General features: G+C 47.5%; 1 protein-coding gene across 3 annotated transcripts in view; it reads left to right on the top strand.

The window, feature by feature from the left end:
- Positions 1-25731, top strand: part of abhd3 (abhydrolase domain containing 3, phospholipase) — a 154615-nt gene that overhangs the window by 97513 nt on the left and 31371 nt on the right. For 2 of the 3 annotated variants that reach the window (XM_072467889.1, XM_072467890.1), the window contains exons 4-6: positions 16821-16866; positions 21005-21117; positions 23215-23388. In XM_072467889.1, coding sequence (XP_072323990.1) covers positions 16821-16866; positions 21005-21117; positions 23215-23388 — 333 coding nt within the window. The remainder of the gene's footprint in view (positions 1-16820; positions 16867-21004; positions 21118-23214; positions 23389-25731) is intronic. The other variant, XM_072467891.1, reaches the window with a different exon arrangement.

Raw genomic sequence — 25731 nt, 5'->3', positions numbered from 1 at the left:
GGTCTTTGACTACTTCAATCCAGGTTAGATCTCAGCATCAAATATCAATAACTTCTGAAAGCAGTTCATATCTATAAATCTGAAAGACAGCGGGGTATCAGAGCAGCCAGAGCTACACATGGGAAAGGAGGCCGATGCCCTAGCTAATTCTTCCCTAATCGCACGCTGGAGAATCCTGCTCGGCTGGCGATCAGCAGCACCACCCACAGCTGCAGACTGGCTGGCACACCTGGTGGAATTTCTCCACTTGCAGAAGATCAAATACACCATCCGAGGGTCAGAGGAAGGCTTCCTCAAAGCATGGGGGCAATTTATTGGCCTGTTCAAAGCCAACAATAACTAGAAAGGAAGAAAATTAAAAATTAGAAGACGGACAAGAATACACAATGCTGGGGGAGGAAGACAGGAGGGAACCTCAGGGAGATGAAGGGAACACCACAGAGTGAGGGGGCAGAAGACCCCCCCCCCCCCCCACCCCTCCCACCCATCCACAAAGCAGACACAACAGAAACACAAAAGAAAGAAGGGAGGGGGAGGGAGAGAACAGAAGCGAGGGGTACCCCGAACAGGGAGGATACCAAGGGGGAGCTATGGGAGGGGGGGGGGGGGGGGGGGGGGGGGGGATAGTGCACCAGGATAAATGGTAACAAAATGTAAATATATATAAAAGAATCCCATATTCTGTACATATCAAACACGAAATATAACTGTATACAAAATTAAAAATGCTAATAACATTTTTTTCTTTCAGAAAAGTTCATGGGTGCGATCTACCAGCTACAATGCACCCGAAAGGTGGCACAGCTGGTAGATGTCGGAAAATCCCTCTTCCGGGATCTACCTAACTCACCACGCCTTGCGAGATCTAACGCAATCCCGCGAGACGTCACAATCTGAATCCTGTCAGTTGTGGGCTGGATCAGTATTTGGCAAATCTGCATATCAGAACTGTCCCCCTCTAATATGCGCTGCCCAGACCTACCGCAGCCCTGGAATCTAACCCCGTCACCTTGGAAACCTCGGGCAAGTGCCGTTCAGTGCTGGTCCATACAAACGGGAACCAGACGGAACGGCACTTCTGGGAGTCTCCCATGGGATCTGAGGCTCGCAGGTGGTTGCCTCTGGGCAGGGTGTCACTCTCGAACTGCTGATAGCATCTGGGTCCCCTGACGCTGCCAGGCAGGCATTACCAAGGTGCCAAGCTGGCATTTTTCTCACAGAGGAGGGAATCGGGCCCGGTGGTGCCCTGGGCGATTGAGGTGGGGGCCCCGAGGGGCCATCTATAGGCAAGTGGGGAGGTTCGGGGGTGGGAGGGGAAGGGTCACGTCAGGGAGTCAAGAGATCGGTTCAACATTTTAAAATGGCCTCCCAATCTTTTCCTGCACTTAAGAATCCTGGCGAGCGGAGCTCCTCAGTGCAGGAAACAGCCTCGATAGGCATTCCCCGCTAAGGCCCTGAATTGCAGATAGTGTGGTGTTGCCTACCAGTAGCGGCCATGGAGTGAGTGGTCGCACATTTGACAGCTCTCGCTCAAGGCATTTTTTGGGGGGCCTTTTCCCTGTTTGCTGGGTGGATGTTTTGGTGGAAAAAGGTTTAGAGGTGACTGAAGAAAGTTAAACTCCACTGGTGGATGGATTCATGGACCAGACGTGGGTCGAGAAGAAGGGAGCTGTTGGAGCAAGAAATTCTTTGTACGCCACAGGTGAAGATGGTGGAGGGTAAAGGGTCAGCCCTGCCTACCCAGTGGTCAACTGAGAAGCTGGTGGACTTCTTAAATAAGAAGCCGGCAGAGGAGGGAAGCCGAGGAAGACCTAGCCAGGGTAATGGTACCACTAAAAGCGGGAATTGACCGCGTGGAGCAGAGGCTGGAGACTCAGGGCTAGACCATTCGGAAAGTGGAGGTGGCAGTGGGGGAGCACGAGGAGCAGCCTACCTCATTGGCGGCTGAGGTTGGAATGATGCAAGAGACCCATAAACGGCCAGAATGTGGAAGACCTGGAGAATCACTCCCGGAGACAAAACTTAAGAATCGTGGAGATGTCCAAAGGCATCGAGGGAGCGGACACTGGCTCATATGTCGCCAAGATGCTGGAGACATTGATGGGGTAGGAGGCCTTCGACCGGGCCCTGGAGGACAACTGGGCGCATAGGGTGCAGATGAGGAAGCTGCAGACAAATGAGCCACCGAGGGCAATGATGGTGCGGCTCCACAGATTCCTCGATAAAGAGAAAATATTGCGGTGGGCAAGGCAAACGAGGAAGTGCACCTGGGAAGGCAAGGAGCTCCGGATGTACCAGGACCTCGGTGCGGACCTGTCGAAGAGGAGAGCCGGGTTTAATCGCCTGAAGGCTGCCCTCTTTAAGAAGGGGGTGAAGTTTGGAATGCTGTACCCAGTCCGCCTCTGGTTGACTCACAGAATTTTGGGACACCAGAGGAGGCGATGGGTGTTTTTGAAGAGACAATGGACTGGCACAAGAAGGTAGACACTTAACTGTGGAGGAGAAGTGAGGAGATGTTCGTTTTCTCTGCCTTTTTCTTTTTTATTGCCTTTTGTTTGAGAACTTCTCTCCTTTGAGATGTTTGGTTGGGTTCTGTGGCGGGATGTTTGGGAAGCGTGGAGGTGGAGTGCTTCCCCCTACATTATTGCAGACATCCATATCCCTAATATTAAAGGATAAAGATCAGAAGTAGTGTAGGTCCAATCGGCCGATATCATTGTTAAATGTGGACGGTCAGTTGTTAGCAAAGATCCTGCACTTGCGAACAGAGGACGGTGTGCTGGAGGTGATGGGGAAGACAAGTCAGGGCTTGTAAAGGGGAAGCAACTGTCAGCGAACGTTGAGGTTACTAAATGTGATGATTGATGCTCCCAGAGGGACTGGACTTGGAGGTGGCAGATGCAATGGATGCAGAGATGGCTTTTGATTGGGTAGAATGGGAGTAGTTGTGGAAGGTGTTGGGATGTTTCAGGTTCGGGCAGGGGTGTGTAGATTGTTGTATGGGGCACCGGTTGTATAAGGCGCAGATAACGAGCGTATGAACGAATCGGGTGAGCTGTGGGTACTTTGGCTTACACCGTGGGACAAGGCAGGGGTGCCCACTTTCCCGTTGCTTTTTGCCTTGGCAATAGAGCCACTGGCATTGGCGTTTAAAGCATCAAGGAGTTGGAGAGGGATTATGCTGGGGCGGGGAGGTGTTGAGCACAGGCTCTCACCATATGCAGGGACGACCTGTTGCTTTATATCTCGGACCCACTGGGAGGCATCGGGGGGAATTATGGGTATCTTAGAGGAGTTTGGCTGGTTTTCCAGATATAAACTAAACATGGAGAAGAGCGAGGTCTTCCTGATCGAGGCAGGGGGCAGGAGAGCAGGTTGGGTGAACTGCTGTTTAAGGTGGTGGCGGCGAGCTTCAGGTATTTGGGCATCCAGATGCCACGGGGATGCGAACAACTGCACAAATTGAATCTGGCGCGGTTGGTGGAACAGATGAAGGGGGATTTCAAGAGGTGGGATGTGCTGTCACAATCACTGGTGGGGCGGGTGCAGACAGTGAAAATGGCAGTGCTGCCGAGGCTTTTATTTGTTTCTCAGAACCTCACGATCTTCATCCCCAAATCATTCTCTAGGAAAGTTAATTTGTTGTTCTCAGGATTTGTGTGGGCGGATTTGTGTGGGCGGGGAAAACCCCACGGGTAAAGAAGGTGTTGGAGCGGGGGCGAGGCTTGCCTTGCCAAACATAATGAATTATTACTTGGCAGCGAATATTGTGATGGTGAGAAAGTGGGTGGGGGGCCAGTATGGGGGTGGATGGAGGCAGCATCTTGCAGGGGCAGGAGTTTAGGTGCATTGTTAACGGCGTGTTTGCCAATCTCGCCGGCCAAGTGCTCCACGAGCCCTGTGATAGTGGTGGCCCTGGGTGTGTGGGGACAGTGGCGGCAGCATTTGAGGTTGGAAGGTGCCTTGGTGTGGGCACCGATTTGCGGTAATCACAGATTTGCACCGGGAGGCGTTGGACGCGGGATCGAGCAGTTTGGTGACCTGTTTGTGGGGGGTTGTTTTGCGTGTTTAGAGGACTTGGAGGAGGAATTTGAACTGCCCGGTGGGAGCAGGTTCGGGACTTTGTGAGGAAGCAGGTGCCGTCTTTTCCAGATTTGTCGCTCCCGGGATTACAGGATAAGGTACTATCGAAGGAAGGAGTGGGGGAAGGCAAGGTGTCTGAGATCTACAAGGAGCTAATGGACTGGGAGGAGAAGTCACGCGGAAATGGGAGGAGAAACTGGGGGTTAAATGAAGGTTGGGTTGTGGGAGGAGGCTCTGAGGAGGGCAAATGCATCCTCGTTGTGCGCAAGGCATAGTCTTATCCAGTTTAAGATAGTTCATAGGGCACATATGACAGTGGCCAGGATGAGCAGGTTCTTTGAGGGGGTGGAGGATAGGTGTGGATGGTGCCCACGAACCATGTTTCCACAAACTGAAGCGGTTCTGGCAGGTGTTCACGGACGTAATGTCGGAGGTGCTCAGGGTGACGGTGGCCCCTGTGATATTCATTGCTTTGTGGATGAGGATGGCTTTGAAGTGTAGTGTCTCACAAAGAACATCAAGCTATGGTTTAAACAAAGCTAATTTATTAACACAACTAAATAGATTTGAATTACTCACTAAGATATAAATATTACAAAATATACTAAGGCTATGATTCTTTCTACAGAGCTTCTGAAAACACGCCTATCCTCTATCCCACCTAATCAACTACTCCGTTGAATCAAGGGTATCACGTGATTCACGTGTATGCTCTTGATCACCATCTAGTGGTTGGATGCATTCACATAAAATTATTAACCCTTCATTTACAATACAATATATATTGTCACAGCCCCGAGTCCAGAAGTGGCGATATTTGGTGTGTCGAAAGACCTGGGAGTCCAGGGAGGAAGGGTGGTCGATGTTTTGGCCTTTGCCTCCCTGGTAGCCCGGAGATGGATTCTCCTGGAGTGGAGGGACTCGGAGCCATCAAAACCAGGGGTGTGGGTGAATCACCTGGCAAAGTTCCTAAGGCTGGAGAAAATCAAGTTCTCCTTCAGAGAGTCGGTTGATGGGTTTGCCCGGAGATGGAAGTCGTTCATTGACTTCTTCAAGAAGAATTGTGGTGTCATCAGTGGGGGGGATAATGGGGTTAAAATGAGGAAGACAGGACGGGAGGAGGGGAATGGTAGCGTGGTTTGGGTGTCTGGGTAGCTATTTATTTACTATGAGGTTCCTCTTTGTTCTTAATCTTGTGTTGGCTAGTGTTTAATGTTCATACAAATGCTTTAATAAAAAAAATTTATTTAGGTGTTTCTCAGTGCTGCAAGCAGCAGGGAACACTCGGCTAAAGGCACACGTCACGGGACTCTTCCAATTTGTTTAGAATGCAGCCAGTATGGAAGAAATGTCAGCCAACTTGATCCAACGTTATTGTCACATGGAGCAGGATTATCTCATCCCACCCATGGTGGGTTTGGTGACAGGCGAGAGCAGAGCGTCTAACAGGAACCAAAAGGTCACAACTCACTGGTGTAAAATCATGTAGCAATTCTCCCAATGGTGGGTCGGGCTTCCCAGTGCCTGGTTGTGTGAATTTCATTTGCATTAATTTGTATCTCATGAATGCTCATTAAAACAGCTGCCCATCGACATTCCATCAGGCCTTCTAATCTGGCATCACACCAGCATGAAATTACATTAGTTTAAAACCCAATTGCCAATTAGTGGCATGCATGAGGCAATCCTCAGTTCACACCGGACTTGGACTTTGGGCTGAGTGCAACACTGAGCTTGGGGTGAGTCCAACATTGAGCTCAATCTAGCGGCCTCATCGCGTCCAACTCAGGACACGACGAGGCTGGTAAATCTCACGAGAGGCTTCGCAAGAGATTTACGATGCTCGTTACGCATTGTGAGATCTAATGAGATCCCATGAGGCATTGCGATCAGGATCCAGCCCTCTATGGGTTAGTCTCACTTGAACATGTCTGCGCTGGAGTTACCCTCGGTGCAGGATCCAACGGCCTCGCCTCAGAGAACCCGGGCAGGCGCTGTTTAGCACTGGTTTCCACAAGTATGGACCAGGCATACTTGCACTTGGGGGAGTCTTCTAGGTGACTGGGGGCCCCTGGGCTCTGGGCAGGACTTGCCCTAGCACCCCAGTGTCACCTGGGTAATGTGTCACTGCCCATGTGGCATCTTGCCCATGGGGGTGGGATCAGGCCCGAGAGTGTCCTGCCCTTATGAGATGGGTGCGGAGGGCTCAAGCACCCCCTAATCCGTAAGTTGAGGCCTGGAGGTTGTGGGGGGAAGTGTTCGGAGATCAGGGTGCCATTTTCAAATCACGCCCCACTGTCTTGAGTCTAAGTGCAGCCTCAGCTGGGCGTTCTTCACCGAGGCCCGGAAAAGAGGCAGAGTCCGTTAAATAGCAGGCTCGTTCTCGGAAATACCAGCTCAACGCCCCCAAAACATGGCTGTTCATTTTCCATTATATCACGCCCTTTATCATAGTGCTGCTCCTGATGTTCTTGTCACCACTTTGCTGGGACCGACTGGTTACTGCCCTCCACCTCCATGCTGAGCTGGTCTTCATGGACAGCATGGTACTCCTGGACCCTTCTGTGTCACCGATCAGTACTGTACTGGAGGTTGGGGAGTAAGTACAGGCTTCTCCTTCCCCCTGGTGCTACACACCAGTGCTTAACTGGTCAGGACTGTGCTTCAACACTCATGCAGCCACCGCAATGAAGGTCAAAAATTCAACCGGTGGTGCAGTGTAAGGTAAGGCTGGCAGGGGGAGGGGTGCGTGGCCTGACAAAGACAAGAAGACTAATATGGAAGGAGGGCTGTGCAAGGAGAAGGGGCAAGGGTGAGGGCTCACAATAGCGTGCAGAGGGGAAGGAGGTGGATAAAGAAGATGAACAATGGAAGGCAGGGGAAGAGTGAGAGGAGAGAAGCTGAACCCAACAAGGCTGCATAAAAAGCTCACAAACAAGAAGGTCAAAGGGATATCACACTGTTTACTGAAAGGGGACGCACAAAGGCACCATCCAGATGCGGTGGGTAGGTGCCCCAAGTGGAGGATTGACGCCTCACAAGTGATGGGCTCGGGGAGAGGGTGGTGGAATCAAGGGACAAACCTCCTCTTGAGGCTGTCGACCTTTTCCCTCTGGGTTGCTGACATCCTGCACAGTCTGGTGAAGACAGGTGAGCTAGAGAGAGTAACATGAGTGCGCTGAACTGGTATTTAAATATAGCGGCAGGACCTTCGAGCCTGCCAGCCGATGGCAGGTGGTCAAGTCAGCTGCTGGCTTGCCAAGTGACTCCGATGGGTACTCATCTGTTCATAATTAATGAGGTTGCAAACATGGCATGGGATTATGCTATTCTGACCAACAGGAAAGGTGCCACCAGAGCTGCCCACCACTACAGTTAGTCTCAAAATGGGACAAATCCACCCATTTGCTGCTCAACATACAGATGGCTTTGTTGCACCTCATACTATCTGGAACAGATTTTTGTGGAGTCGTGGAGATTCCACAGACCTTTAAAAATGGAGGACAGGACCCAGATCCAGAAGTCCGGACCCCATTTCAGATAAATCCCACTTTCACTGGTAGGAGGAAGAAGGGAAGGATAAGGCATGATTCACAGATGAGCAAAACCCAAATTCTTTTTTATTTAAACAAACAATTTTAATGAGGTATTTTTTGGCATTACAAGCAACAACAGTATAAAAACAGTGTACAAAGAACAATAAACATAGTGCAAACACTGACACCTGTCCTTCCAAGACCCGCCTATTTAACCCCCTATTCTACGCTATCCTAGCACCCACTCCCGCAACCCCCCCTCCGGGCGAACCCTAACACTGACCCTCTCAAGGCGAACTTAATCTTCTCCAGGCCGTGAAAGCTCGCCATGTCGGTTAACCAAGCCTCCGACTTCGGGGGCTTTGAGTCCCTCCCAGCTAATAATATCCGTCTCTGAACTACCAGGGAGGCAAAGGCCAGAACATCTGCCTCTTTCTCCTCCTGGACTCCCGGATCTTCCGACACCCCAAAGATCGTCACCTCTGAAATCATTGCCACCCTTGTTTTCAATACTCTGGACATGACATCCGCAAACCCCTGCCAATATCCCCTAAGTTTTGGACACGCCCAGAACATGTGGACATGGTTCGCTGGTCCGCCCGCACATTTTACACACCTGTCTTCCACCCAAAAGAATGTACTCATCCGAGTCACTGTCATATGGGCCCGGTATACCACCCTGAATTAGATCAAGCTGAGCCTTGCGCATGTAGCGGTTGCATTGACTCTGTTCAACGCGTCTGCCCATAAGCCGTCCTCCATCTCTCCCTCAAGTTCTCCTCCCACTTACGCTTCAGCTCCTCGGTCTGCGTCTCCTCCGCCCCCATTAGTTCGTTGTAGATTTCCGAGACGCTCCCCTCTCCCACCCATCCCCTAGACACTACCCTATCCTGGATCCGTCTTAGTGGCAGAAGTGGGAAGGATGATACCTGCCTGCGCAGAAAGTCCCGCACTTGTAAATATCTGAAGTCGTTCCCTCTTGGCAGCCCAAACTTCTCCTCCAGCGCCCTCAAACTAGGGAAGCTCCCTTCCAGGAACAGGTCCCCCATCCTCTCAATTCCCGCCCTTCGCCATACTCGAAACCCTCCATCCAGGCTCCCTGGAGCAAACCGGTGGTTGTCACGTATTGAGGACCAGACCAATGCTCCTACTGCTCCAACGTACCTCCTCCACTGACCCCCAGTTCCTCAAGGCCGCCACCACCACGGGACTGGTAGAATATCTCGCCGGCGGGAACGGCAGAGGTGCCGTTATCAGCGCCCCCAAGCTGGTGCCCCTACATGAAGCTGCCTCCATCCGCTCCCAAACCGATCCCGCCCCCACCACCCACTTCCTTATCATAGCAATATTGGCCGCCCAGTAGTAATTACTGAAGTTTGGCATGGCAAGACCCCCACCCCCCGATTCCTCTCGAGCATCACCTTCTTCACCCGCGGGGACTTACCCGCCCAAACAAAGCCCAAAATTATTTTGTTAATCCTCTTAAAAAAGGACCGCAGGATGAAAATTGGGAGGCATTGGAATACAAATAAAAATTGCGGTAGGACCGTCATCTTAACCGTCTGCACCCTCCCTGCCATTGACAGTGGGAGCGCATCCCAACTCCGGAACTCGCCCCTCATCTGCTCGACCAACTGGGACAAGTTCAACTTATGTAACCGGCCCCAGTCGCGCGCCACTTGTATCCCTAGGTACCTAAAACTGACCCCCACTAACCTAAATGGTAGCGCCCCCCGGGGACCCTCCTGACCTCTTGCCTGGAGTACAAACATCTCACTCTTTGTCATATTCAGTTTATATCCCGAAAACTGGCCAAATTCCCTCAAAGTCGCCATGATCTCACCCATCCCTGACCTTGGATCTGCTACATATAAGAGCAGGTCGCAGCCCCCCCCGAACCAGCCCCTTGAAGCTCTGAGCAATTGCCAGCGGCTCTATAGCTAACGCAAGCAGCAATGGGGAGAGTGGCATCCCTGTCTTGTTCACAGATGCAGTCTAAAATAGTCCGAGGTCATCCTTACACTCGCCTCCGGGGCCTGGTACAACAGCCTAACCCAGTCGATAAAGCCCCTACCGAATTCAAATCGTCCCAACACCTCCCATAGATAGTCCCACTTCACCATGTCAAACGCCTTCTCCGCATCCATGGCCACAACTACCTCAACCTCCCAACTCTCCGGGGCATCATAATCACATTGAGCAGCCTTATATTGGCCACCAACTGCCTGCCCTTGACAGACCCGGTTTGATCCTCCATAATCACATCCGGCACACAATCTTCAATCCTGGAGGCCAAAACTTTGGCCAGCAGCTTGGCGTCCACATTAAGCAGTGAGATCGGCCTATAAGACCCACATAGCTCCGGGTTCTTGTCCTGTTTTAATATTAATGAAATAGTGGCTGAGACATTGTTGGGGGCAGCACCCCTCTGACCCTTGCCTCATTGAAAACCTTGACCAGCAACGGCCCTAATATCCCCGAGAATTTCTGGTAGAATTCCACCGGGTACCAGTCCGGCCCCGGAGCTTTACCTGACTGCATTGACTTCAAGCCCTCAGCTATTTCTTCGGCCCTGATCGGAGCCCCCAGCCCGTCCACCAGCTTCCTGCCCACCCTTGGGAAGGTCAGCCCGTCCAGAAAGTGTCTCATCCCTCGGGCCCCTTGGGGGGTTCCGAGCGATAGAGTCTGCTGTAAAAGTCCCTGAACACCCTGTTTAGCCCAGCCGAGTTCCCTACCAGATTCCCATCCGCATCAACCACCTTTTCTATTTCCCTGGCAGCCTTCCTCTTCCTAAGCTGCTGTGCCAGCATTCTGCTGGCCTTCTCCCCATGTTCATAAAGCGCCCCCCTCGCCTTTCTAAGCTGCTCCACTGCCCTGCCTGTGGACAACACCCCAAACTCAGCCTGCAGCCTCCGACGTTCCCTTAACAGTTCCACCCGCCGGGGGTCACCGCATACCTCCTATCTACCTGTAGGATCTCCTTAACCAGTCAATCCGTCTCTGCCCTATCCGTCCTGTCCATATGAGCCCGGATCGAAATCAGCTCCCCCCTCACCACTGTTTTCAGCGCCTTCCAGACCACCGCTGCTGAGACTTCCCCCATGTCGTTGACCTGCAGGTAGTTCTGCATGCACTTCCCCACCCTCTCGCACACTGCCTCGTCCGCCAACAAGCCCATGTCCAATCTCCATTGCGGGCACTGGAAGCTCTCCTCACTAACCTGCAGTTCCACCCAATGTGGGGCATGATCCAAAATAGTGATGGCCGAATACCCCGTGTCCACCACCCCGCCAGCAAATCCCTGCTAAAAATGAAAAAAAAAACAATCCGGGAGTAAACCTTATGCACATGCGAATATAAAGAAAACTCCCTCCCCGTCGACTGCCTAAACCTCCATGGGTCAATCCCCCCCATCTGCTCCATGAACCCTATCAGTTCCCTTGCCATTGCTGGCACCCTCCCAGTTATCGAACACGACCGGTCCAGGCCGGGGTCGATGACCGTATTAAAATCCCCTGCCATCACCAACTTGTGCGAGTCCAGGTCAGGTATCTTCCCCAGTACCCTCTTTATGAATTCCACATCGTCCCAATTTGGCACGTACACGTTAACCAAGACTACCTTCCTCCCCTCCAGCTTACCGCTCACCATGACATAACGGCTCCCCCCCATCCAAGACTATACTGCCCACCTGAAATTGCACCCGCTTATTGATTAAAATCACCACCCCTCTAGTCTTGGTGTCCAGCCCCGAATGAAAGACCTGACTGACCCAACCCTTCCTTAGCCTAACTTGATCCGCTACTTTCAGGTGTGTCTCCTGCAACATCACCACGTCCGCCTTCAGAGCCCTCAGATGCGTGAACACACATGCCCTCTTGACCGGCCCATTCAACCCTCTGACATTCCAGGTAATCAGCCAGGTTGGGAGGCACCGCGCCCCCCCCTGCCGATCAGCCATTCACTTTCCTGGGTCCACCCCCAATCCATGCGCCGCGCCTCCATCAGCCCACCTCCTGGCAGCCCCCACCCCTGACCTCCTCTCTGTCCCAAAACCTAAGTCCCTCCCTCGTCAGCAGAGTAACTCCCCACTCCACCCCCTAGCAACACCACCTTGTAACCTAGCCCCTGCCTTATAGTGAACATATACACACACCCCACTGTGCTTCCGTAGACTAGCTCACCTAGCTAGCCTGGTGGCCCTCGCATCTGGTGCCAAGAAGTCTCCCACCTATTGTTCCCTACTCCCCCCCCACCCCCCTGCACCCCCCCCCCCCCCCCCCCGCCCATCGAAACCACTTCCCTCATCAAACCAAGACCGAACAATCTCCCACTCACCATAGGAGACAACCCAAAATGAAAAACTCGCAAAGAACCCCCCAATAGTGCAAATCAAAGAGTAATAAAAAGTAAAAAGCCCCCACCAGCCACCCCGAGCAAAACACCGAAAACCCATAGAAACCAAATAACTTTTACTTCCCCATCTTCACCCAAACTTAAAAGCAGAAGAAAAATGACAGTCAAAACATATACACATCACTCAAAAAAGTTACAACTTAAAACCAAAAGGTTCTCAGTTCTGCGCCAGCCCCTTCTTCTTGGCAAAGTCCATCGCGTCTTCGGGCGACTCGAAATAATGGTGCTGGTCCTCGTGCATAACCCAAAGACGCGTCGGGTAAAGCAGCCCAAATTTCACCTTCTTCTTAAACAGGATCTCCTTCGCTTGCCTGAAGCCTGCCCTCCTTCTGGCCACCTCCTCACTCAGACCCGCAATATGCTATTGTCCCATTTGCAGCTCCTAGTATGCTTGGCCCACTGGAGAACACACTCCTTATCCAGAAATCTGTGGAACCGGACCACCATCGCCCTTGGGGGGTCCCCGGCCGTGCCTTCCTCGCCATCACCCTTTACGCCCTGTCCACCTCCAACGGCTGGGAAAAGCCCCCTCCCCCAGAAGCTTCTGGAACATACTCGCCACAAACGCACCAGCATCAGCCCCTTCAGGGAGACCGACAATTCTTAAGTTCTGCCGGCGAGCTCTGTTCTCCAGATCTTCCACCTTCTCCAGCAGCCTCTTTTGCTGATCCTTCAGCATCCCCACCTCTAGTTCGACCACCGTTTGGTGCTCCTCCTGGTCCGCCAGCGCTTTCTCCAACTTCTGAATCGTCCGATCCTGGGCAATCAGCCTGCGCTCCAGCCACTCGATCGACTCCTTTATCGGGTCAAGACAGTCCCGTTTCGGTCTGGCAAAGCCCTCTTGGATGACCTGCCTCAGCTCCTCCGTTGATGGCTGGGCCGTCGCAGCAGCGGTCCAAACATCAGCCATGTTGTCTTCAGCTGCCACCTCCACCCAGCCCTTGCTTATCTTTTTATTTCTTCCTTTTCGGTCCCTTGGGGTTCTCTATTCCATGCACCACTGTGTGGGTCCAGAGCCTAATTGCGCCTTCAAAGCCAAAACTCAAAACCACGAAAAAGTCGGGGAAAAAGGTCCAACAGTCCAGCCAGAGCGGGAGCCACCAAATGAGTGACTTACTCCCTCATAGCTGACACCCGAAGACACAAAACCCAAATTCAACTGGGCCATTTGAACTCATGTGATCGTTTAAACAGACCCCATTTTCCTCCACTGTTGGAGTCACACATTTATGGAGGGGATATAAATGCTCATGAAAGGGGGATAAAGTATGTAGAATTGTCAAATTATTTAAATACTCAGCCTTTTAAAAATGAAAGAAAGCCTACCTGAGTCAGCTGAATCCTTTCTAGCAGTTGCAATAGCTTTTTGTTGTCTTTGAAATAGTGGTTATTAATACAAATCTGGTCCTTTGTTAAGGAATTGAGAACTTGAGGGACTTGGGCTTTCCTAAATGGAATTTTTTGTTTAATATGGTGAAAACTATAGTAGATATTTAGGTCTTGATTTCATTTCATCTCAACATGACTCCTGAGATCTGCCATGGTGGATACTGGATAATCATAGAATCAATTGGCATGGAAGGTCTGTAAGAGCAAAGGATGGTTGATGGGGGAACATGAGTTGACATTAAGTTTGCATGGAAGCTTTAAGGAACCATGGGCTGGGTGGGGGTCATAGGATGGCATGGAGAGTGGGTGGGGTAAAGGCTAGAGGGCCTAATATTTAAGAAACCAACTGGGATGAAGTCCAAATGTAATGAGGTGGGTCTTTTAAACAGTCTGCCTCGGCACTCGACAGCCACTACATGTGACTGCAATCTGCGACTGTGGTTAGAGGCCATCCTCCCCTCCTGCACTGCCCATTTTCCGAGTCAAGTGCTCCAAGCCAGTAAATCTTTTGATTCAAGCTACCCATCTCCGGAGTGAAATGTGGAAGATGTTTCATGTCTTCAAAGATTAGATACTTTTGCATGGTTATGTAGACGTTACACACTTTCCAGGAGAATGACACCTTAAAGTAGACATGTTTCAAGTAATTCTGACTTTGTGAAACAATGTAAAATGGTCAAGCCCCTTTTATAACTCAGTGGGTTTGAGGCAGTCCTGTAAAATACTGTGCCTGCCGACACCTGCCCCCCAACCCAATTTTACCAGTGGTGGGAGGCGTTTGACTATTTAAGGTCCTTAAGTAGCCAATTTAAGCCCACTTAAGGGCCTCATCCAATCGCCACTGAGACTTAACTATCATCAGGAGATGTCCATGCCAAGTTTCCGGCACTGCGGTTTTCTCTGTCTAGGTTGTTGGTGGGAAGGTGGGTTGCTTCATTCATGGGGACTTTGCCAGGAATGTCAGCCTGGCCCCTATGAGCCTCCAAGTCTCATCTCCAGACATGGCTCTAACACAACACATCTTCTTGCCGATCTCGCTGCAGTACTGGCAGTGGTCACCACTCCTGGTGGCGCTTCCAGTACCGGAGAACTGCCATTCTCTGATTGGCTGACAGCTCTTTGAGGTGGGACTTCCTGTTTCTGAGGAATGGAAGTCCTGCCTCAAGCCAATTAATGACAGTCAGCCAACCAGAGAAAGGTTTGGCCATGTATTTTATGTGGGGTGGTACCACCACCTATAGAACATAGAACATTGCAGCGCAGTACAGGCCCTTCGGCCCTCGATGTCGCGCCGACCTGTGAAACCACTCTAAAGTCCATCTACACTATTCCCTTATCGTCCATATGTCTATCCAATGATCATTTGAATGCCCTTAGTGTTGGCGAGTCCACTACTGTTGCAGGCAGGGCATTCCACGCCCTTACTACTCTCTGAGTAAAGAACCTACCTCTGACATCTGTCTTATATCTATCTCCCCTCAATTTAAAGCTATGTCCCCTCGTGCTAGACATCACCATCTGAGGAAAAAGGCTCTCACTGTCCACCCTATCCAATCCTCTGATCATCTTGTATGCCTCAATTAAGCCACCTCTTAACCTTCTTCTCTCTAACGAAAACAGCCTCAAGTCCCTCAGCCTTTCCTCATAAGATCTTCCCTCCATACCAGGCAACATTCTGGTAAATCTCCTCTGCACCCTTTCCGATGCTTCCACATCCTTCCCATAATGCGGCGACCAGAATTGCACGCAATACTCCAAATGCAGCAGCACCAGAGTTTTGTACAGCTGCAACATGATCTCATGGCTCCGAAACTCAATCACTCTATCAATAAAAGCTAACACTGCCGTACACCTTCTTAACAACCCTCTCAACCTGGGTGGCAATTTTCAGGGATCTATGTACATGGACACCGAGATCTCTCTGCTCATCCACACTGCCAAGAATCTTACCATTAGCCCAGTACTCTGTCTTCCTGTTATTCCTTCCAAAATGAATCACCTCACACTTTTCTGCATTAAACTCAATTTGCCACCTCTCAGCCCAGCGCTGCAGCTTATCTATGTCCCTCTGTAACTTGTAACATCCTTCCGCACTGTCCACAACTCCACTGACTTTAGTGTCATCTGCAAATTAACTCACCCATCCTTCTACGCCCACATCCAAGTCACCTGCAATGTAAAATCCAACCCTATATCAATCTTGATGTTGGCCGGAATTTTCCAGCCTCCAATGGAGAGGTCAGCGAGCCATTGAAATCTCTTCAAACCGCCAGGACTGGAAAATCCCACCGACATGAAGGGTTAGAAAATTCTGGCCTATAAACTTGAAAAAAATTAACTCTGGCCGTGTATCTATTATTTTCACAGTTAGTTTGTTTATTTTGTACACTCAGTGGAATACACATGTCACGTCGCAATTTAATAATCTTCAGAAAATGCCTGAAGTGAGTATCAATAATTGCAACGCAAATTTTCCCCCATACATTCATCCACCTTGACCGCAACAACAGAAATACATCTTAAGAGTTAAAAAATTATAAATACTGTGGCTGGCACTAAGACTTTTACAAATACAACTTAAGAGGCGGATTCACAGCTTTGTTGCAGAGCCTCGCCTGTGGCGTCATGTGTCATATTGTGAAATATTCTCTGTCTCAACACCTGCTTTAATGGTGTTTTAGTCAGATGCTGTTTCTCCTGCAGGAAAAACACATCACTGGTGTGTCTGCTGCCGCTGAGGTCCTTTTTACTCCAGGGCATAAAGCAAATAAATAAAATTAACCAACAGCAACATCAAGGGGAGTTCATGCTGCTTCCAGTATTTATAGTCAATCTCCTGTCGCATTATTAGCTCACAGTAAAACCATCATCAAAACAGTTGTCCTGATTGGTATTATTCAATAACCAACTGAACCATAAAATCAGGAAGATCCCAGATTCCATTTCCAAACTCTTGATTTTCATGATCGGAGCTGCAACCAGTGATAAACATGCCACAGTTGGCCTCAGTGTCCATAAATTAGGGAAACTAAACGGCTATCAGCGGGATTGCTGCTTCTGATTGCCAAAGTTGGAAGATACACGTATAAATTTTTCAATATTTTGCTTGGTAATTAAAAATAAAAGATATGTTAACAACCTCCACCAGTAAAGCCAGCAAGTACAAACCATTCAATTTCTAAATCATCCAAAAACATTTATTTCACCGTCTATAAAAATTCTCTTAGAATTCCAAACATTTACTCGGGATTCCATGAACTTTCCCAGCAACATTTCCTTGCATCACTGCAACTGTTGACTCTACATAAACCTTGCCCCCGGAGATATTCTCGTATTTTTAGAAGTTGAAATTAAACTTGGTGGAACACGCTGAAAAATATTTTGGATTTATTTTAGGTGTGTTGTTTTCAACAACAGAGGAGTTTCTGGAGAGAAACTTTTGGTAAGTTTTTTTAAAATCCATGAATACTGTATGAACTGTTTATCACTATATCTAAAGCTATGGAGAGGGTCCACAAATTTGGGACAATGTCCCTGCATCATAATACTAGGAAGGAGCCTCGTCTGGCAGGAGCGTGCATTAGAAATTAAAGGACAAACTGTTTAAAAATAAAATAGTTTGTTCCACTCTCCCCTCTCCCACACACACAATAAACAGATTGTCTTAAAGAGTGCATCATAACTTTAAATATAAAAGGGTGAATTTTATGGTGGAATGTATTCCTTACCCACATCCACCCCTCCACCGCCCCCACAGATGCAAAGTCAATCGGAATCACACCAACTTTAACCCCACAGCAAATATATACCCCACCTTCCAACTTGCCTTTAGCCCATGCAGTGAAACTTGTCAGGCTACTCGATGTTCCCTTGCCTCGATAGGCCTAAGTGCAGGTGGGCTCTCTCTAAAATTTATCCCAAAGAGTTCTAAAGTAACAGCTTACCCCAGCTAAATGACAGGCAGGAAAAGAACAATTGATCTATCTAGCCAGATTTATAATTCCCTGGCCTGGCCATGATGAGCAGACAGTTCCTGCGCACCAACAGCCAGGATTAAAAAACTAAAAGATACAGAGGGAAAAAGTGAAAAAAATATGGAACATTATATTCTGGAAATATATTTTGGGCACGATTCTCCCAAAGGGGAACAAAGTCCTATGGTGAGCGTGTTTAGCTGCGTGTTTCCTGGTGCACACAGTGCCAAACAGCACATGTCTATTCGACATGACTTGCATTGTATAAGGGGCCTGAATGGGGAACACACAGCTGAGAATGCACATAGCCCCATTCGCCAGAACTCCCGAGAGTAGCGAGAGATCAGGACGCCATTTTTAAATGCCGTCCTGATCTCCAAGGCCCTCGCAAAACTATCCCCGACTTCCCCCCCCCTGTCCAAATGCATAATGGGAGGGTCCACGGCCCCATCACAACATCCACGTAGGACATGAGCAACCCGATCCCAAGTGCATAAAAATGCCAGCTTGGCACCGCCAACCTGGCAGTGCCCATGCTGGATGGCAGTGCCACCTGGGCAGTGCCAGGCTGGCACCAGGTGGCACAACTAGGATGCCCAGGTGGCACTGCCAAGGGCACGCCAAAGGGCATGCAGCTGGGTGCCTCCGATCCCCTGGGAGACTCCCATGAGTGCCATTCCATCTGGAATGGGGTTCACCTGAGGTCTCTGAGGCCAAGGAGATGAATCCCAAAGCCTCAGGTTCTTCGGGAATCTGCACATTAGAGTGATGCTAACTGCCTCGCTCTAATATACAGATTTGCTAAAAAGTTATCCCGCCCAAAATGGATGGGATTTACATTTGCGAGATTGCATGGGAACTCACGAGGAGTTGTGAGCCGGTTAGATCCTGGGAGCAGGGTCTCCCAGCTTTCATTGGCCATTCTACGTCACAGTGAGCTGCTTTTCGGGTGCAGAATGGCCATTGGATCGCGCCCTTTCTGTTTCAGGGATGCATCACACTTGAAAACATGTTATTAACTTAAAAATCCACCCAAATACCCCTTCTTAAAACATACAGGTTGGATTATATGCTGAGGGTGGGATCCCTGCTCACCACTGTAAATGTCAGGGGTGAACCCGCCACTGGTTGGCCAGCTCATCCCCCTTAGATTTTCTGCCATTGGGCCTTTAATTATTATGAAGGCAGCCCTCTGCCCCTCTTCAGTGGGTAGTCCCTATACTGAATATTCTGTAAGTATTGTATGTTACTGTCACTTGAAATCTTGAAAATAATTTTTTAGTGTCTAAAAGTTAAATAGTTAATTTTGATCATAGAAAGAGCTCAAGTAGATCAACAAATTTAAAATGTAAGTTGAATACTTCCCAGTTACTGAGTTGGTTAAGTCGTGTGAACTGCACCTAGCTTCAATCCCTGACCTGTGTTGAGATCACCTTGCCACAGCACAGGCATGGAAGGCTTACACATGAAAGTTGAGGAAGGTAACTCGTACCCAGTGACCGAGATCCTGCCTCAGTCAACATCCTAACCGGGCTGAATAAAGAGGGAGGAAGCATGTGTGGAGATAAACAACAGTTTAGATCAGTCAGACCATATGGCCTGTTTCTGTGCTGTGCAGTCTATGTAATTCTGCATAGAACAAATGAAAGTGAGAAGATGAAATTAGAATTTTGTTTCCATTACACTTCAACATAATGCTCAGTTATGATTTCTATTGTGAATGCCATGACAATGCACTGCTTTGGAACATCTTCAATTATAAACTATGATCCCTGCCTGTATAAATTGTCACATAATTCTGAAGTGCTTTTCTATTGCACAGTACTCTCTATCCAACTTGAGCCATTGAAACAGTTTTTGAGAGTACTCTTCTTGTAAATTAAAATAATTTAATTTCCTAAAACATAATAGTTTATCCAGTATGTACAAAGCAGGATTTTGAGACACTAAAAGCCTGATCTTAACTCAGAGAGAGAATCAGGCTGAAGGGCGCATTGCAACTAATAAGTCCTCAATCATGTTGCCAACGTGAGGCATGGGTGATTTTAATTCCTGGGCCTCGCTTTCATGATGGTGGGATGCCCAACCTAGCACGTCGCCTCGGGAAATGGACAATCGTCCATTTTCTCTGCACAAAGTAGTCTTAAAATGAGGGATCGTTCACGACTTTCACATTTTATTTACTATTAACTTGCTGCAAGGTGGGAATCTCTAAAATGAATTGCAGGGCTGTCCCTAGGTTTTCCGATGCCTCCTTGGTGAACGTCATGGAGAAGGTCAGTAGCAAGGAAGTTCCCCAGCATCTATAGGTACAATCCCAGAACCACTATCTAGCAGAGATGGCCGAGAGGGTCAATGCCAATAACACCATCCTTAGGACCTGGTGTTACATGTCTTGGGTGTGCCTCCTGGCTCCATATTCTTTTTTTAAAATAAATTTAGATTACCCAATTTATATTTTCCAATTAAGGGGTAATTTAGCGTGGCCAATCCACCTACCCTGCACATCTTTGGGTTGTGGGGGCGAAACCCACGCAAACACAGGGAGAATGTGCAAACTCCACACAGAGAATGGCCCAGAGCCAGGATGGAATCTGGGACCTCGGCGCCGTGAGGCAGCAATGCTAACCACTGCGCCACCGTTCTGCCCCTCTGGCTCCATATTCAAATAAGTATTTTTTAGCAAACTAAACGTTTTGTTGGCAGCCTATAAACCGGGGTTGGTTTAGCACAGTGGGCTAAACAGCTGGCATGCAATGCAGAACAATGACAGCAGCGCGGGTTCAATTCCCATACTGGCCTCCCCGAACAGGCGCCGGAATGTGGCGACTAGGGGCTTTTCACAGTAACTTCATTGAAGCCTACTTATCGAACATAGAACATAGCACATTACAGTGCAGTACAGGCCCTTCAGCCCTCCTCGATGTTGCACCGACCTGTGAAACCACTATAAAGCTCATTTACACTATTCCCTTATCGTCCATATGTATATCCAATGAACTTGTGACAATAAGCGATTATTATATTATTATTAAGGATCCTTTAGGGCTGCTCATTAGGCTGCATGTAAAGCTGATTTTCATGAATGAAGTCAGCCCTGGCTGCCTCAGAGCAAATTAATATTGTGGAGGGATACTTAAACATTTTAGGTTTTTTTCAATTGAAATTGTAAAGATCCTGGTGCCACTTTCAGGAACAGGCTCTGGGCACCTATTATTGGAGGCTCGCCTAGCACTGTAAAATGCGTATAGCATCATTGAAGTTCTAGGCCAATACAACTTGAATACTCCTAATTATAGCATTAACATAATACCCAGTACACCACAATAATGCCAAACCCAATTATTTCAGTGCTGATGTGCAAATGTAACATGGAAAGTTATCCTGATGCGATAGGACAATCCCAACAATTAATTTGAAAATTGCCTTTTTTTCTCTTTAGTGGATTTAATTTTTAAAGCCCGTTTCATCTTTCCAGCTCACAAGTGTACAGAGAATTCTGAACTTGCGAACTCTGAGGTTTTGGGCCTGGTAACAATTAATTTTGCTTTCAGCAATGGAATCATCCATATTACTTACTGTGCCACTTTGTATGACCGGTTCTAGACTCCCAGAACATACTGTGCAGCCAACACAGAAGATTTGGAAACAGTCATTTCACATGTGCAGAAAACATTTGTGGAAGCTCCACTGATGGCTGCTGGAGTCTCTATGGGCGGGTGAGTCCTTTATTCAAAGTTTGTAAGATTAAAGCAGAATATTTAAGGAATTGTAGATGGATTTTAATGTAGATTAAGGGTCAAACATTTTTAGAACAAGAAACAGCAAAATTAGAAAAGGAAACCATTGGTACATTATCATATAATTTGAGGCATCTAAAGTGTTTAATGCATTGAATTATCTTAAAGAGCAGTCATTAGATATGGGAGCAGAATTAGGCCATTCGGCCCATTGAGTCTGTTCTGCCATTCTAACGTGGCTTATTTGTTCGTTATCTGTTACCTAGATGCTACAGACCAAGAGCTGGATTGCAAAATCAGCCTGAGCATCTCCTCCCTATAACACATGACCTCAGAGCAGGAGTAGGCAATTTAGCCTCCCAAGCCTAAACACCTTCATTGTCCCTGCATCCACCCCACTCTGGGGTAGCGAATTCCAGACTCACAACCCTTTGGGAGAAGTAGTTTTTCCTAAACTCTGTTTTAAATTTGCTACCTCTTATTCTAAGATTATAACCTCTTGTTTTAGAATGCCTCACAAGAGGAGGTATCTGCTCCATGTCTACTTTATTCATACCTTGATTTGATCTCCCCTCATTCTTCTAAACTCTAGATAGTATAGGCCTAAACTGTTCAAGCTCTCCTCATAAGACAAACCCCTCATCTCTGGAATGAATCTAGTGAACCTCCTCTGAACTACCTCCAATGCCACTACATCTTTCCTCTAATAAGGGGACCAAAACTGTGCACAATCCTCCAGGTGCGGTCTTACCAATGCTTTGTATAGTTGCAACAACACTTCCTTACCTTTATACTCAATTCCTTTTGCTGTAAACGGCAACATTTCTTTTGCTTTCCTTATTATCTGCTGCACTTGCATGCTCGTTTTCTGTGACTCATTAACGAGGACACCCAGAAACCTCTGCATCGGAGCACCCCGAAGTCTCTCCCCATTTAGATAATAAGCTGCCTTTCCTTTTTTTCGACCAAAATGCACGGCCTCACACTTATCCACGTTAAACTCGATCTCCCACATTTTGGTCCACTCCCCTAACCCATCTCTATCCACTTGTAAGGTTCTTATTTCCTCATTGCAACTTACTGTCCCACCTATTTTTGTTTCATCTGGACGAATTTGGCTATAGTCTTCTATCCCTGTATCCAAGTCATTAATATAGATTGTAAATAGCTGGGGCCCAAGGACCGAACCCTGTGGCACTCCCCTAGTTATATCTTGCCATCTAGAAAAAGACCCATTTATCCAGACACTGTGTCTCCTGTCTGTCAGCAAGTCTTCTATCCAAGCTATTAAGTTACCCCTAATCCAATGTGGTCTCACCTTGTGAATTAACCTTCTGGACATCCAGATATACTACATGTACAGGATCACCATTATCTACTTTGCTTGTTACATCTTCAAAGAACTTTTTGTTATCTCAGCAAAAGACAGCAACCATTTCACACACATTCAGGCCTACAAAAGGCAATGAGATGAATGAAGAATAGTGAAAGAATGTCTGCTGTTTAAATGTAGCCAACAGTAAAATCCATCTTCAAATGTATACAATTGGGACACAAATAAAATCTGTTCCCAGCTCAGTCATTTTTGGTAAAGCAAGTGATGTTGCATGTGCCATCTAAATTATGTACAACATTTCTGCTATTATGTTATTGTCTCCTGGAAATGTCAGTGGGTTCCCATACCCTCGCTGCTTCATCCATACCCTTATTGAGGTGAGGAAGGAACTCCGATACAAAAGCCTTCTGATAACACTACACTGAATTGGCCGCTAAGATGTGTAGAAAGACAGCTGGTCTTACCTTAACTTTCGTTTTTCACTTAATCAGGGAAAGTGATTCATGAAACACTTCCAGGTGAGTTTGAGAACTCACTGTTTGAAGTAATTTGGTGAAGAAGCTGGCTTATGGTAAAGCACATGAGTGTACACTTGCAACCAGGGACACCTTAAACAATTCATTTTACTGTTCTAGCCCAATTCAAATAGGAATCCAGTGTGTTCCTTAAAGCTTAGGTAGCACAATAGTGAATTGTTAAGCCAACTTAATAAGCACATCTTCATTTCGTGCCTGATACAGAATGCTCCTGTTGAATTACCTGAGTAAGACTGGCCAGCAGACCCCACTGAAGGCAGCAGTAGTCTTCTCCGTTGGCTGGGATGTATTTGAGTGCACGGCTTCCCTTGAAAAACCACTTAACTGGATATTGTTTAATTACTACTTAACCAATTGTCTACAAGCTTCCGTCAACAGGTTGGTATCTAAGGATCAGGGAAGGCTTGTATCACTATGACTGATAACAAATGACATTTCCTATAATCATTATTGGAGTGGGTTTGCTTTTCTTGCTCATTATGCAGTAAAATGTTAAATTTAGAATAATGCCATGGAGAACCTTTAGAAGTAGATACAAATCCATTGTTAATGGATGATCATTTTGAGTGAATTACAGAGGGATTCTGTTCATGAAACACTTTTCTCTGGTCTAAAAGTAGAATAGCCATCTTTATGTTTTAAGTTATCAATGAAACCAAGTGAGCCTATGACATCTAGAGGTTATGGTATCCTTCCTGCCGCCCGAATGTTCAGTGGCACCTTAGAAGCCAAATGGTAGAAATGTTTGTTGGCAGTATGAAGGTTTAATGTATCTGTACCAAAATCTGCTCTCTCATATTTTAATAAAGGCTGCCAATGTTTCTTTTGAAATAACAGCAGGGCCGCACGGTGTCGCAATGGTTAGCACTGCTGCTTCACAGACCCGAGGACCCAGATTCAATCCCGGCTCTGGGTCACTGGCCATGTGGAGTTTGCACATTCTCCCCTTGTCTGCGTGGGCCTCACCCCCACAACGCAAAAGATGTGCAGGGTAGGTGGATTGGCAATGCTAAATTGTCCCTTAAATGGAAAAAATAATAATTGGATACTCTAAATCTCTAAAACAAAATATATCAGCAAGGATAACCTCTCACAATTATGTTGGTTTTTATAAAGTAACATTGCTAACAGTAATTTCTACCTCCCGTTGTTGTGAAATGAAGCTGAGTTTTATTCACAGATTTGTACAATGATCTTTCAGCTGAGTACAGTTGTGACTCTTTTCGTACAGAGATTGGGCAACACATCATTTTGACTTACATTGTTAAATTCAATAGTTCTCCAGAGACTTTAAAGATTTTATTTCAATGCATGTAAAGTGATCACTACATTAATTTCTCCTGCAAAATCATTAATCCTCAGGAAGGGATTCGTGATGATGACAGATTTTTTGGCCACACCTGATATTTTAACCAAAGGCAAAAATATAATTGGAGACATTTGAAGAATTTTAATGGGGGAGAATATTGACCTGCATAAGGGTGTGGGTTAGGGTGGGGGTGTGGTTACATTTTTTTTTTTAAATAACAGTGGCTTGAAACCTGACCTGATCTTGCTGACTTCAAGATTTAATTGGGATGCATTTCACAGTGCTTGGGAAGCCCCAGTCGGAAGAGGTTGGCAATTATCAAATGCAAAGTGGCAATTCATTGAAAATGTTAACCCCGCACTCTGGCTTTAACTGCCAGAGCATAGTTCCCTGAGTTGCCAGTGTTAACAAGGTGAGAGCACAGTGAGAGTTGACAAGGTTGTAAAATTGACAGGCTTGAGAGCCTACAATAATCAAAGTCAAAATAGTTGACAGGCAGCTGTTACCTTGCCTAATTGAATGTTTTTTGTTCAAAGGACTTGTGAGCTTTCACTTTTTTGGAGCTTGATGTGTTGGGTATGCCGGGTCTGCGAGGACTGCGTTTACTGCAGCAGTGAGAGAGACAGGCTTCCAACACTTGAAGAAATGCAACTCAATTTTATTGAACTCTTAACTATCATACATACTTTAACTGTGGGTTGACACTATGCTGACTTGACTGGAGATCTGAGGCTAACCTGACCAGACTATCTTACTACCACATAGTGTATGTTCTAGTTGCTGCTCACGGGCTCTGACTGTCTCAGGGGCTGGATCCCAAGAGAGCAGGAGAACTAGTGCTCTCTGGCTTTATAGTGGCCGTGTCCTGTCTGGTGATTGGCTGCTGTGTTCTGCGTGTTCATTGGTCATCCTGTGTGTCAATCACTGCCTGTCTGTGCACCATCATATACCTGTGTGTATATTATGACAGAGCTGATTTCTGCTACTTTAGACTTGTTGTCTTTGATCTGTACATCCCTCCTGTTAAACTTCTCAGCAGCTTTTGCAGCTCTGCTTTGTGTAAAATCCAGGCAGCCAGTTGACGAAGTAAGATACCAGCAGTTAATCTTTACTCAGTTATAGATTTCTTAACAAAGTGAAACAGTAGAAGCATATAGCTCTTAACTCTACCACAAAACCAGTGTCATTAAGTGTCTCTTTATAATGTCACTGGGCAGAGCTAGGACTGTCCTTCATTATGAAACAAAGGTCGTGATCTGTTACACTTTGTACCATTATAACATGGCAAAGAGGACTGCAGCTGCAGGAGAAGGAGAAAGAAGAGGAAGAGCAGGAAGAGGAGGAGCCAGATATGGGTGAGGTCTCTACAACCATTCACCTAGCTGCCAAACATATCCACAATGGAATCACAC

The sequence above is a fragment of the Scyliorhinus torazame genome, chromosome 11 (assembly GCF_047496885.1).
Source record: "Scyliorhinus torazame isolate Kashiwa2021f chromosome 11, sScyTor2.1, whole genome shotgun sequence".
NCBI classification, from domain to species: domain Eukaryota; kingdom Metazoa; phylum Chordata; class Chondrichthyes; order Carcharhiniformes; family Scyliorhinidae; genus Scyliorhinus; species Scyliorhinus torazame.
Note: the sequence above shows the minus strand (reverse complement) of the source record. Positions and strands in the feature narration are given on the sequence as shown.